The sequence below is a fragment of the Eutrigla gurnardus genome (assembly GCF_963514095.1).
Source record: "Eutrigla gurnardus genome assembly, chromosome: 15".
In the NCBI taxonomy this organism is placed as follows: Eukaryota; Metazoa; Chordata; class Actinopteri; order Perciformes; family Triglidae; genus Eutrigla; species Eutrigla gurnardus.
In genome coordinates, this window is record NC_139938.1 from 19,309,155 (window position 1) to 19,324,154 (window position 15,000).

The 15,000-nt window shown below is 41.0% G+C and overlaps 1 protein-coding gene across 2 annotated transcripts; it reads right to left on the reverse strand.

The window, feature by feature from the left end:
* Positions 1-648: 648 nt before the first annotated feature.
* On the reverse strand, positions 649-13,912 carry LOC311026005 (cullin-5). Of its 2 annotated transcripts, none has more exons than XM_084029276.1 (19): positions 13,841-13,912; positions 11,643-11,752; positions 11,449-11,548; positions 10,579-10,755; positions 9,768-9,909; positions 9,405-9,550; positions 7,793-7,873; positions 7,205-7,298; positions 6,228-6,358; positions 5,619-5,726; positions 5,463-5,527; positions 5,247-5,379; positions 4,859-4,990; positions 4,629-4,752; positions 3,681-3,856; positions 2,949-3,110; positions 2,726-2,844; positions 2,053-2,176; positions 649-1,874 (listed from the first exon to the last, which is right to left on the reverse strand). In XM_084029276.1, exons 1-19 carry the CDS (start codon positions 13,862-13,864, stop codon positions 1,680-1,682), a joined length of 2,343 nt encoding a protein of 780 aa, XP_083885402.1. In that variant the 5' UTR covers positions 13,865-13,912; the 3' UTR covers positions 649-1,679. The 2 variants fall into 2 exon arrangements, with proteins under 2 accessions (XP_083885402.1, XP_083885401.1); XM_084029275.1 differs by having other exon boundaries at positions 7,160-7,298.
* Between the last annotated feature and the right edge of the window lie 1,088 nt (positions 13,913-15,000).

A 15,000-nucleotide genomic window follows, 5' to 3' on the forward strand; every position in this document is an offset into this window, starting at 1 on the left:
ATAACTAATGCCTCTATTGAATGTATGAATCCTGCTGAGTGTAGAGTTAAATGTCTTGACAACTATTGGACTGACTGCCATAATTGAGCTGAATTCTGACACTGAAATAAGGTTCACATTTATGTTAACATTTAGTGTGGCTTAGTCTTGTTTTATATGTGGATCATTATGGGTTTCCTCCCCCAGCATGCACTAGACTTTTTAGATGTTTTGTTTAAAATGGTTTCTTATCCCCCTACTGGTTATTTTACATGACTTAATAGCTTTAATGTCCCTCTGTAAGAAGATATAGCCGGGACGGTAGTGAGCATATATGTGTACTTATACAGAGAAGTATGCACGCCACAGAAATCATGATGGTCGGATGGTCTCCGAGGGTTACCGTTCAGCTCTAAACACTTTCCTGTAGAAATAAGCATTCATCAAATTAAATTGCACCTCTGAATCTCGACGACAATTTGCGAGCAACGCTAGCCGTTTCCCCATTTCCCAAGCTTTATGCTAAGCTAAGCTTAAGCAGTTAATTATCACTCATTCTTATCTTGATGGAGGTGCCCTTTAAAACGCGCCCTGAAAGAGACACACAAACGCATAATAAAACAAACATTATGGGGACCTGTTGACCTGCGCCAGGATGAAAGACAAGCCTGCATGATTTTTGATTTTATTTTTTATAATAAGGTGCTGTTTATTTAATCATTTCATTATTCACATCTCATGGTACACTCTGCTAAAGCTCTGACCTGTAGTATTCACCATCTGTAATACTGACCTCAGCCTCTTCCCTCAAGGCTTCCTGCAGAAAAAGAGCTACTGCAAACATGAGCTGACCTCCCAGTGCGACTCCCAACACCAGCACCTCGGTCCCCGGCTTCAGTAGAGGGAAATCTAGATCATAGCAAAATGCTATTGTTGTGTTTTTTGTGTGTTTTTTTTGTAAACCCCAGGGACGGAGGACTCGACAGGTTTGGAGTTGGCTCTACGTCGCTGTCTTGGTTCAGTCCAAAAACTGTGAAGTGCTTATCTGGCTCTACACACACACACACATACACACACATACACACACACACACACACACACAGAGAATGTCCGGATTAAGTGCTTGATCACTGTAACGATGATTGCAGAGGGTCAGGGGTCGTATAGGGCCGTATCGCCCCCCCAAACCAGCTTTGAGTGAAGAGGGCAGCGTTTTTTTGTTCAGGTGATTCTGGTGTTTTTGACGTGGAACACAACAGATATTTTGAGATCCAGAGCTCCTCTCAGCTGCTCCCGTCAGCGTGTCTTTTAGAGTTGCACAAGCATCGAGTGTTGTAGAAGCTGCCCAGATGACGAAACCATGGCAACAAAAACAGCTGGCAGCCTCATCTGGGCAGCAGAAGGAAACTCCCTTGGACTAAAAACAGTTATTACCACTTGGTGCAGACTCCTGCTGCAACTTTTTTTTTTTTTTTTTGTACAACTTTAAGGCAGGAAGTTCCACTTTTTTTTTGTTTTTTTTTTTTGTTTAAATAGGTCTGAGTCTTAAATTCATGCCTCCCTGCACAAGAACGGATTGTATTATTTCTTTTAAATAGAGGACGGGGGGGGGGGGGGGGGGGGGAGCCTGGAAGTATCCGAGTGTCCATCAGGCCTAATCCACAGGAACCAAAGTCAACACGAGTCATCGTCCCGCCGTGCTACGCCATGTAGATGAAGGTGTTTAAATCGGTCTCATCCCGCTTGATGTACTTGTGATCTATCAGCCACTCGATCTGCTCCTTGATCATCTTCTTCTGTGGTAAAAACATGTTCTTTAGGATCTCCACCAGCTCCGTCTGCAGCTGGGCGTTGTTGATGCGCTTCCTCATCTTCATGATCTGGATTATGGCCTCCTGGAGGTGGGAAGCACACACAGACACACACACACACAGTTATATATATTATTGGGTTAATACAAACACAGGTGTCGGTTGGACCTCAGTGATGGGAAATGGAAGGTGAAACCGGTTACCATCAGCGGGTGGTGTTGAACAACAGCAGATTCATCGCCTGCATGCTGCGAGCTCATACCTGCGTTCTTAGTATCCTGAGCTGCACGATGCCCTCGTTCTCCTCCTCTCTCATTCGCTCTGTGGTGAGCTGCAGCCGGCCAATCAGGTTAATCTTCCCTCTCTTCTGGACCTTTGAGTTCTTTCTGCGAAGTTGAATTTAAAAGCACAATAATCAATGTCAAACACAGGGTTATAGATCTTCACCTTAGAGGTACATTGATGTTGAAACAACCGTCTGTCGAAACTACATTAAAAAGCATGTTTGTGGGGTTTTTTTTAAAGAAAAGGTACAAGAAAACAAAATTTGACCGATATAGACGAAGACAACTGAGTCTGATCATTGATCAAAGAAAATCACAGTGTAAAAATGTAGGTAATTATAGAATTGTACTGTTTATTTATTAAAGCATACATATTTGTTTTTTGTTTATGACATATGACGTAAAGTAGGGGATTTTCTAATATATAATATTATAAATAATTCTATAATATTCTGCTTCTGTCAGCTCCTTCTCAATGCGTTTGATTTCTGAATGAATCTGATTCATGTTTGTATTTCTTTTTCTTTTACAGTAAGTTGAATGCTTGAGATAAATAAAATAAAATATTGCAGAAAACGTACGTCTTTTATAAGCCATGTTTGGCACACAGTTTAAAGGTAGAAGAGGCATCCTACAGGCAGGTTTGCTTACATGAGAGAAAAGTCCTGGTTGACGTAGAATAGCGTTCCTTCTGCGAAGTCTTTGGGCGACGACACCGTCGGCTCGTACGACAACACCTGCCGCTTGAGTTTGGGAAACGCCACCAGAGACTTTGGGAGGGAGGGAGAAGCATAATGGTTCAGAGGGAAACGAAAACAAGCGTCCGACAATCACGATGGAGCCAGATTACCAGTTTAAACATCGAGCTATTTACCCAGAGAGTGCGTCGCAGCTCAGCATCCGGCAGCTCGGTGGCCAGCTTGAGGTTTTCGAAGCTGATCCTCTCCCTGGGCCTCTGGTTCCAGGCAAACAGCACGGCCAGCTGGAAGGTGGTCACCTCCAGGTCGTACTGGCCCACCTCGTTCTTGAAGGTGATCTGGAGGAACCAGGAGCAATTTGGTTTAGTCCCTTTTCCCCCAGCTTCTATGCCAGAGACATAAGCATAGATATAACCCTTCTTTGAAACTATTTCAGGGATGTTTTATTTTAAACTCTAAACATCCACCTTCAAAATGTGTTAGATGTCTGAACCATCTGTAAAAAAAAACAGAAGTTCTGTAGAGTTGGTTGTTCTATGTTCTCCTTTCATATTACAGTAGTTTGATCCAAAATACAGATTAGTTGCTTTCAGCTTGATGCTAATGAAATCTCCTGCTTGACAGACACAAATCAAAGAATAACGGCATCCGGGTACAGGAAAGATATAACAAAACTATTTAATTAAAATCTGCGTGGAATTGTATTAGTAATTTAATAGACAAGTGATGAATACATTATTGGGTTTATTGCTACCCAAGAAAAGGCCGAAAACAGGATGTATGAAATAAGGATCTGTTGGTCCTGGCAGTTACATATATCTGCTTGGCATGTTTTAGTTCAAGTTCTAGTAAACCAACTGCAACGATGTGATTTAATCTTTCTAAGGTTTCATGTCTGCTGTACTCACGATGCCGTTGGACATGAGGTGATGCCAGTGCAGCTTCCGGCCGCTGTGGTTCTTCTTGTAGAAGTCTTCTACCTCCGGTATCAAATCTTCCAGCTCGGTGGGCAGAGAGACGAAGACCTTCTCGCTGCTCCTCGACCACGCGCCGGCGTTTAGGATCTTTATGTTGACAGAGTCGGCTGCAGAGGGGAGGAAGAGGAGGGGGGGAGACATACACGGACATCGTAGTTACAGTTTGGCTTAAATGGGTGCAAGAAACAGTGGAGTTATCTCATTAATTTGCCTGTGTGGAACTATTTTTGGACTACTTCTATTTTGATAATATGCATGTTTGCTTTCCTCCCAGGAGGGAGCCTAATTAACATATCTGTTCATAAATGTAAAAAAAGCCACATTATATATATATATATATATATATATATATATATATATATATATATATATATATATATATATATATATGGTTGAAAGCACTTATGGAGAGTTGTAATGGATGAAAGTGCCAACTAAATGATAAATGTAATTAAATGTAAATGTGCTGCGTTATTTCTTGGCGGGGCACAGAGACCGTTTATGTAGGAATGAAACAAACTGAGGTATAACATGTTAATTAGTGAGCTTCAGAAGTGTTGCCAGGTTTGTTTTTTGTTTTTTGTCATTTAAGCAGAGCCGAGTACGCTTTACGCTAAACTAGGCTAATCGCCTCCTGGCTTCATATTCAGCACACAGACATCAGAGTGGAACAGATCTTATGGTGGGTTGAGAGATTTATAGTATTAAATAACCACATATTTACTGGTTACAGCTGCTCAAGGACAATCCCCTGCAAAACTGGTGTACAAATAAACATGACCTTCTGCTAAAATACATGAAACCATCTACTGTAATTTACTGAAACTACCTCATATAACCACCAACTTACACGCTCTTACACGCTCCTCTCCCTCTTACCTGGTAAAGCAAGCTTGTTATGTTTGTGCATTTCTTTGAACGATTGGTTGAGGTCCTCCGACACCTTGATGTCTTGAAACATCCGGGCCAGCTTGTTGACGTAGTCAGCTGGCATTCCTACTTCCTGTTGAATACACACCACAGGGAGACCGTTTAATGCTTCTGATGCAAATAAATAAATTTAAAAAACTACACACACATATATACATAGCCATCCACCAGAATCGTACCCTGAGCCACTCCACCATGTTCTCCTCTATCTCGCTGTCCGCCGAGATGTCCAGGATGAGTCGGCGGGTCAGGTGGGCTTTGTGGTAGCGCATGAACACGTCTTTGTTCTGGACGTACTTCAGCACTAACAGCTGCAAAGAACAGCTGGTTACCGAAGCTCAGATTCAAGATTCAAAGATTATTTATTTATTATCAGATGCACAATAAAAAACAACAACATTTATGTATAAAAATAGATAAATTACATTTTTTCACTTGTATTTATTTTTGTAAAAGAAAAAGACAATTATGTATATATGTTGTATAATGTACTCAAATAATACATTTTAATGATTCAAATGATCTTATTCAAATCCAATAAGAAGATGAAGGCGCCCCGGAACGTACCACTTCCTTGAGCTTGGCTTCGATCTCCTCAGACGTGAGCTTCTTGCTCAGTGGGGTTTTCCTCAGGAGCATGTCACAGTAGTTGGCCAGCAGCTCTGGACACTTGGACTCTGGTTGAGTTTTCAGACCGACCCTGTGAACACAGCAGAGGGAAAGAGTCACACATCATCGCCTTCAGCAGACAACACTGGATTTCATACGAGGAGCACCTCTTACCCTTTCTGTTTCAGTGGAAGCTCTAATTTAAATATAGTGGCGTCGTTCACAACGGCTTTATATGCCTGCAAAGAAACGTGAAGATCTTAATAAAAGCGCTTCCTTCAACGACGCCATGTTGTTCACGGAGGAGTTTAAAGTAAAGGTTGAGCTCACTTTGTCTCGAGCCGTCAGGAAGCGAGGGTCGTCCTGAAAGGCCTCTTTCACCAGGCGACTGAAGCGTTTAAACAAGGTGAGCAGCTGCTCCACATATTTCTCTGAGTCCTGCAACGGAAAGGTGATGAGTGTGAAAGTTCGTCCTTGACCTCGGAAATATTTACCTTGGACAAATTATCTTTGTGTGGCTTTTTAAACTTCATGTCACAGGTTTCATCATTTGATCATGAGGTGCGTTTGGAAGCGCCACAAAAAGCTAGTAAACAAGGACTTTGAGTTCGGTGAGATGTGATAATTCCACTAACAGATCCACAGAAATATAATCACCACCTATTTTCATCATCAAAAGTCATTTTTCATGCAGAAATGTCAGAAAATGCTGTTTTCAGTCCCTCAAATATGGAGATCTTCTTTTCTCTGTGTTACATCATATGTCATCACATAGAACAGATATTTCAAGCACTTTATTCTAAATCCAAGCACTTTTCAAACCTTGAAAACAACTGAATTATAGTGTGGTGGATTTCCAGCACCCGTACCAACCCTGTAGATGACACTCAGCTCGTATTTCTCCACCCGAATCAGTAAATGTGTGAAGGTAAGACTCACGGAGGTGATGGTCTCGGCTGTGGCCACCATGTCAGCGAGGCCAGCGCTCATGATGTGCTCCTCCAGGTCCTTCAGCATGGGCTCGATGCCGCTGGGCACTTTGTCCATCAGAGAGAACATCAGGTGAAGCTCTGTGATGGAGGCAAACGCAAAGTTGTCACTCCCAAGAAGTGGAAGCAGCACATTGAATGTGAAAAGCTTCAATTTGGGGAGCTGCGTCATAAAACTAACAAGAGATGAGCTACTTTAAAATCCAACACACACACACGTAATGTATCAAGGAATATTTTTGTATCTGAGATGTACCGTTTCTGCTATCAAAATCTTTTCAAGAGTCTTCCTCCTTAAAATTTCACTAATAATATACAACATTGTAAAACTATCATTTTTACTATAATCTTTATTTACTATTTTTCTCAAAAACTGAAGTTTACGAATGCTGGAAGAAAATACTGGAGAGAATATTGGAAAACATGCTCATACATTCTAGAAATCTACGAGCCTAGGTCAATTATTTTATAATAAAAAATTAAAATTAAAGAATAGTCAAAGTATCTCAAAAAATACTGCAGCAGAAGCAAAATAATAAAAAAGGGTTCCCGAAACGCATCAACTTTAGCCTGTACTTATTATTTTTTTATTTTATATAAAAATATGTAAAAATAGCTACAAGCAGTTCATGTTTGCAATGAACTCATGGATGTACATGCAGCTATCACTGGATTGTTTTGATAATGAATAAATCAAAAATATGATGATTCTAATGCAGGTTTTGGAGTTTCTCTCCAGATTATCAAGGACCCTCTTGGACTCTCCTCGGGGCATCGTCCCACATTGCTTTGAGAGGAGGGGGGGGGGGCAACAACACATGGATTACGACAGGCATTCACGTGCTGGGTAAGGTTTGGTCAGGGCTATTTCCTGGTGCAAACCTGAGCTGGCTGAGCCTTTGGTGGGAGCGGTCCGGCCGTACTCACTCTCTGTCTCATTTCGCTTGATCATGCCTGGACACTCGGCCAGGATCGTCTCCTTGAACGAGGTGACCAGCGCATTGACGCAACACTCCATTAACTGGGAAGACAAACACAGGAGACCATTCAGCAGAAATACGTGAGATGTGTGCAGTGCATTCATGAAATGGAACATTTTGGGAAATGCGTTGAATCGTTTCGGACAGTGAGATGAGAAGATCGGGTCTGTTTGTTGTAAAATAACAATGTGTGGCTTTAGGGGGAGTTGAAGAACTAGAACTTGAAGAATATTTTATCCCTTCAATCAGCACTTCTATGCAGCAGCTCCTGCTATAGTGCAAGTTTCCAGATTTGTGAGCAAAGCTTTTGGTTTACATGGGTGCTGGCCATTATTTTTACCCCTTGCAAAGGCATCGGTTTATGTAAAAAAAGTATAAATATATTCATAAGCATGATAATCGTTAACTAGTCCCATTTCTTTCCTTACTGAACAAAAGACTTGTACTTACCAACAGATCACAATAGGCTTTTAAACCGAAATCGAAAATGCCAAATAAATAAAACCGCCAGCAAACGGAGATATGCCGAACTCACCGCTTGTACGGAGTTACAGTCGCGCCTCGTCTCCAGGTATCGCAGCGCACGTTTCTCCTCTTCCCTCAGCTTCGAGTCAGCCTGGTGAAAACACGTTTATTCAATATTTAATACATTTACTCACACAAAAACAACACCATCTCAAACCTGATAATAAACATTGACACTGAAAAATAAGGGAACATTCAGAAGTTAGGAAGCTGATGAATTCTCCTCAATCACTCATACAAGCAACTTAAGCACAAATCTGTTGGTACAAGTTGGTTCTTGCATGAAGTGGATCCCATAGAAACGCATGAAACCGATCCAAAGCCAACAATAAGACAAGAATCCAAATTCATACTAAAACATTCTTTAACAGGGTAACTTCAAGGTTGCTGCTGTGGGAAAATTCCTCCAGAAAAAAGAATTACAGGGTTCAATGTTCACTGAATATTTCTGGACCATGCTGTGCTTCAATAGACACAATGCTTCACTTTTTGTTTGAGTAAGAGAGATAATGTGAAGAACACAAGATAACGCTCGCTGTCTGACTGTTTCTCTCTTTTGATTCATCCAACTGGCTTATTTCCAAGATCGTCAAAATAAAAAACGGGGTATAGGAGCCTCAAGTTTCTGCTCGGTGTTGTTAAAATGCAACTTTAAGACGGCCGGTATTATCTTTGTTACGAAAGAGAACTAAGTGTGTTTTCTTTCACACAGCAGCAGAGAGCATGCTGGGAGCACCTGGATCTCAGGAGAGCCATACATAACAGTGGAGAATTCAGCATTTCAAACCTTTCACATTATCAGCTGACTAGCAGGAGATGATTATTGTAAAAATCTAAAGATTGGCAGGAGAAGAACATTAATCAACAAAGAAATGCACATTTCAAGTCCATAACTGAGGTGAAACTCTGACTTTATCACAGCTATAAGATGATACACTGACACATCGGCCAAAAGAGAATCATCTTTCCTCGACAAATGAAGTGGTTTAATAAAATTTGGCATGTCTACAAGAGCCGAGCACATGCTCTGGAACCGGCTCAGCTGGAGGCCGACTCCGGTCTCTGAGGCTCCACTGGCCCAGAGAACCCAGAAGCGGGGGAAAAAAGACCTGTGGAGATTATTTTTGGCAGATAAACCCAGTGAGCAAACTTTCAAGAGGAAGGGAACGGGCCGTCATGTTGGAACACATCATCCAGGTCTGCTTACAGATGTATAAAAAGACCTGGATGCAGCGTTGGAGGGCTCATTGCTATGAAAGTTGCTGAGTGGCACATTTTGACTGCCAGGTATAAAAATATCCTGATCTTCTGTATCCATGAGCACACAGAGAGTAAGCACACGCCTTAAGCTCCGCCTCCCAGCCGCCGGGTCTCTCTGCTCGCTCACATCAACAGCATTACTTTGGGAAATAACGATTTCATTCTACACCTTTTTGATTTATTAAGGGATATTTAAGTTTTTATTCTGGGGAGCTAAAGTACCTAAAAGAAAATGATCCATTAATTTGCAGATGTCTCATTCCCAATGTTGCTTAAAGCCAAATAAAAAGTAAGGTATCATTCATTAGGGTGTGTTTAACAATAAATAAAACTCTGCTAATGCATCCATGAGTCACACTCACATATTTCATGTAGTTCTGGACCCCGTTTTGCTGCAGGTAGGCGGGCGCCTGTGTTCTGTAGAACCTCTCCGTAGAGTCCATGTACGCCTTCTCAAAGTTGTCCCTGTAGATCTGCAGCTTGTCGTCGGGGTTGGAGCACAGGTTCACTGTTCAGAAACAAAGCAGTGACATCACAGAGGGAGAAAGTAAGAAAAACAGAACGATTGTTAGTTTCACGTGACGATACTCGAATGAAAATAAAGTTATATTCTATTTGTGCTAAAAGATCCCCCTTAAAATGCTGCCCACTTCCCTTTAAACATCCAATTCAGGTGGTAAACCGGGAATGAAAATCCAGTCCATGAAATATTTTTAATTTCTCACCGTAGGATTCTCGCACTCCGATGACCAGCTGGGAGTCGAAGGCCTCTCCCAGCCTCTCGGCGTGGACGAGCTTCATGGCGCTGTCTTGTAGCCTGTTTTTGATGTTGGAGAAGATTGACTCGTTCCACGTGTCCAGCATCAGCTGAAAGAGAGAAGACAGAGAGTCAGGGGACAGAGAGTCAGAGGACAGGGAGTCAGAGGACAGAGAGTCAGAGGACAGAGAGTCAGAGGACAGAGAGTCAGAGGACAGAGAGTCAGAGGACAGGGAGTCAGAGGACAGAGAGTCAGAGGACAGAGAGTCAGAGGACAGAGAGTCAGAGGACAGAGAGTCAGAGGACAGAGAGTCAGAGGACAGAGAGTCAGAGGACAGGGAGTCAGACGACAGGGAGTCAGAGGACAGGGAGTCAGACGACAGAGAGTCAGAGGACAGAGAGTCAGAGGACAGGGAGTCAGAGGACAGGGAGTCAGAGGACAGAGAGTCAGAGGACAGAGAGTCAGAGGACAGAGAGTCAGAGGACAGGGAGTCAGAGGACAGGGAGTCAGAGGACAGGGAGTCAGAGGACAGGGAGTCAGACGACAGAGAGTCAGAGGACAGAGAGTCAGACGACAGAGAGTCAGAGGACAGAGAGTCAGAGGACAGGGAGTCAGACGACAGGGAGTCAGAGGACAGGGAGTCAGACGACAGAGAGTCAGAGGACAGAGAGTCAGACGACAGGGAGTCAGAGGACAGGGAGTCAGAGGACAGGGAGTCAGACGACAGAGAGTCGGCGACATCCACTAACATCGCTTATTAACTCCGGCCCCTCCTCACCTTGCGGACGATGCTGTCCTCCACGTTGGACTTCTTGTTGCTTCCCTGCTTGCCCATCAGAGTGATCTCCAGCTGGCAGAAAGGCTTGGGCAAGATGTCACACTGTGTGAAGAACTTCCTCCACTCTACGATGTAGGCCTTCAATAACGCCGTGTCATCCTGGTGACTCAGCACCCGCTTAGAAACAGTTAGAAACACAAGAGAGGGGCTGATTAACACCTGCAGAGTCTAACTGGCATTAAGAAATGTTATCAAGAAACACAGGGTTCCTACACCTTCTCCAAACTCAAGCTCTTAAGCATTTCAAGGTGCGTTTCCATGCTTTTCCAGCCCCTTCCAGCTGTGGTAAACTACATATTTGTATCAATCCAATCCTCAGTATTCAGTCTACTTATTATGTCACTTGTTCATCACATTAAATGAGATGTTATTGTCCTCTAAACAACCAACATGATGTTTGGAGACAGCTTTTTACAGAAGGATCACAAATGAAAGGAAAACTAATTCCACTAACAGATCCACAGAAATATAATCACCAACTATTTTCATCATCTGTTCATCATCAAAAGTCATTTTTCATAAAGAAATGTCAGAAAATGCTGCTTTCAGTCCCTCAAATATGGAGATCTTCTTTTCTCTGTTATATCATAGATGTCATCACATAGAACACACATTTCAAGCACTTTATTCTAAATCCAAGCACTTTTGAAACCTTGAAAACACCACACTAAAATCCAAGTGTTTTCAAGCACCTGTATGAACCCTGAAATAGGAATGATTTTTAAGGAAGAAGAATATTTTGTGACACGCAGCAACAGCATCAGTTACTTGATCGTTAGGAAAAACATGTAATCATCATCATAGTCTTACTGCTTGTGCTTGTTTGATGAAATCTAGGATGTCCTCTTTGAGGGCCTGGTGGATCTTAGCTGGACCTTTGTCGTCCCACAGGCACACGGCGTGGACGTCTCTGCAGAGACGAGGGACGGGTTAAAAAAAAATGAGGAATTGACAAATTGACACGCTTGTCCGTTTTGCCTTCGGATGCACCGCGGTGAACTTACGAGAAGAGGTCAAACCACTGCTGTTTGGTGACGGACTCCTGCCGCAGCAGCTTCAGCACTATCGGACGCATCAGGTCCCATTTGTCCTCAAATTGAAGGGAGCCTTTGTTCTGGAAACAGACAGGAGGGACGTGAGCTACGTGCTGAGTTGCTGAGGTAAGTAAAAGGTGTTCATGCATTTGAAACATTAACACAAAAGGCAAAACACATGAGGGCAAGTTCCAATTTAAGTTTACAAATTGATATTTTATAATAAACAGTGTCAGAGTTGTTCCAAACTCTCTGTGACAGCTGTTTTTGGCTATTTGCCTAAATAGAAAGTGAATTCTCCAATTTGAGAAGCTGCTTGAAAAAGAAAAGTTCAAAACCGATGTCGGACTTGAACCCCCCAGGACTATGGACCAGGCTCCAAAGACACTGAATCCTAGACTACATTTCCCACAGTCCAACATTGTTTCCAAACCATCCCTTTCTGGTAAATGCCAACAGCTTTGTCCCCTGTCATACAACACACTCAATCTTAGTTTAGTGTGTTCACTGCAAAAGTAACTCATTTAAGTTAATTAAAAACAGTCACATGCAGCCTATAAAACTTGACTTTTGAGTGTTCAGTTGATGCACACAACCCTCTCACAGACAGACCGTAGGAAACATAAGTATAACACTATTGAGTATGTTGACTTCTTCTATAAAACTGCAAAAACTATAAACCGTAGCTTAGATAAGAATCAACTTCAGTGTCATTTCTCACAGTAAGTGTCAGTACAATGAAATGCAGTTTGGCATCGATTTAAAGAGTGCAAATCAATAAAAACAAATGTAAACAATGAACAATAGAGGAACGAGGGTTTCTGTAGAGAGAAGGGATTTAACAGTGATATAAACAAAATAGTGTGATAAACAGTGTGCACAGAACTACAGCTATAACAGAGTGAGATATTTTATGTGCTTTAATGCTATTCCAGCCTGTTTTCAATGCAAATCAATTTGCAAGTGTGATACAGGATTTTCTAAAATCCTGTTTCATTATTCTAGTGCAGTGAAGTGCCTTATACACGCTTGTTTTAGGACACTCAGTTTATTTTAATTAAAAACTGTTTGTAAATCGCTACAGGGTTATTTTACTCACGTGCATAGGTCTAGTCACATTATTATGTCAATAGGCTCACTATTTACTATATTTATAGGCTCTTTATTTACTGTTTATAGGCTCTTTATTTACTGTTTATAGGCTCTTTATTTACTGTTTATAGGCTCTTTATTTACTATATTTATATGCTCTTTATTTACTATATGTATAGCCTCTTTATTTACTATGTCTTAGTCTCTTTATTTATGAGCACATGCGTTCTCTCTCTTCCTAACTCTTACGGAGCAGCTGTACAATTTCCTGTGGTATTCAAAAAAAGTTTTCTGATTCTGATAAAATAAATTGGTTTATTGGTTTAGGACCCAATCCTGTAGCCAGAATGGCGTTTTGCTCTGAGGCTCTTTTAACATCTCTGCTGTTGATATGGCTCTTTAAATTATTATTATGTTATATAAGATGACATACATCTGATGTTGGTGAAGTGCAGTATAGTAACCGATGCACTGATTGTTTAATGTAACCGGTAACGTTACACACAGCTAGCTGCTCCTACAGCTGTTGTGTGGCTCTCCTGCTTGACGTGACGTCATACATATACATATACATATATATATATATATATATATATATATATATATATATATATATATATATATATATAATCGTTTCTGCTGCTTTTGGCAGCGTGTCATGTTGTGGGGTTGGTCATCTCCAGATTGCTGTCCCACTGAAGTGACAGATGATATAAGAGCCAGCGTATGAATACGTAATATTTATATATTTTTGTATCGCAGCGTTAAGCTAACGATATAGCTCTCCCTCCGCCGTGTTCCTCTCTATTTCTGTCCGCGTCTGCTTCCCTTTCACATGTACGTAGCTGTGCTGTAGCTACTCTTATTTAGCTTAAATCAGTGGTAAGTAAGCTAATGTTAGCAGAGATTGTAAGTTAACCGCCCGCAGATCAAGTCGACGCCGGCAGCGTAATCGCGTACGGTCGCTGCGTGGCGTTCGTTAACTTTGTAGCTAAATGCCGACTCCACGCCACGCAGGTGACACGCACTTTAGCGGGCGTTAAACGCAATAATAATTGAATCGAAGTGGATCCTACCTTTAGCAAATTAGACGTCGCCATGTTCCCCCCTCAACTTATCCTCTCGTAAAATCTCGCGTGAACTGCGCGGAGCTCGAAGATTATAACATCACATCATCGACTCTCTCTCGAAAATATACATAACAAAATAACTAACGAACTAAATAAGTAAATAACCGTCAGAGCCATAGTGTTGATTTGTTTCTTTTATTTGTGTCGCTTTATTTATTATTAGAAATGAAATAAATAATAATGATATATAAATAAATACATAATAAATAAATAAATACATAATAATAATAATACATCAATCATAAAAACAAATAACAATAATACATGATAATTTATTTATTTATTATTTTATTTATTTTTATTTTCATTATTATTTTATCACCATGACTTATTAAATTGATGTTTTCACATTTAAGTTTTATTATTACGTAGTATGTCTATACATAATAATTTTGCAGGCTAAATATAAATTGTTCTTCATTCCTACATTTCCAACAGACAATGTGGTGTAATGTATTATATTTCAGTACACATTTGAAAGAAAGTACACATTTTATGTTATGCTATAATATTTCAGAGATAAATAGAGTACATTTTCCTCCAGTACATTTATTTGACAGCTTTATTTGCGTTTTCATTTCTTTATGGCATTTATATTCAGATTAAAATGCCACATAAAACACATTTCATACACTTTTAATGAACTATAAGAGAAGGATCTGAATACTTCTTTAACTACTGAGCCGTTATCACAACCAGTACTTTGCTGCTTTACCCCATATTCTTATTTTCTTTTATATAATTTAATGACCTTTAGCCAACTCTCAGCACCATTTGTAGGCTGTGCTGTACAGCTGGAGGCAAGAAAAGGAGTATGTGCATGGCTTCAAGGACAGTTATTGTGTTTGACAATCAGTGTGTGTTTGTTATCATTCTGTTCCTGTACGGCTATCTTTGTCAAATGAACCGGTGCACATTAGAAGGGAGGTTTTTTGTTCAACAGGGCACACAAACATTTTACTTGAAGAAATGTTTTAACAGCATTGTTGCAGGTTTAGCTAAGCTTTAAAAGCACGGTGTAGTGTTTTTTTTAATGTTGCTCTGTGGTCATTTTGAGTCTCTTCCTGTTAGGTCTCTGACACTTTGGGCCTCTGGGCAACTAAGTT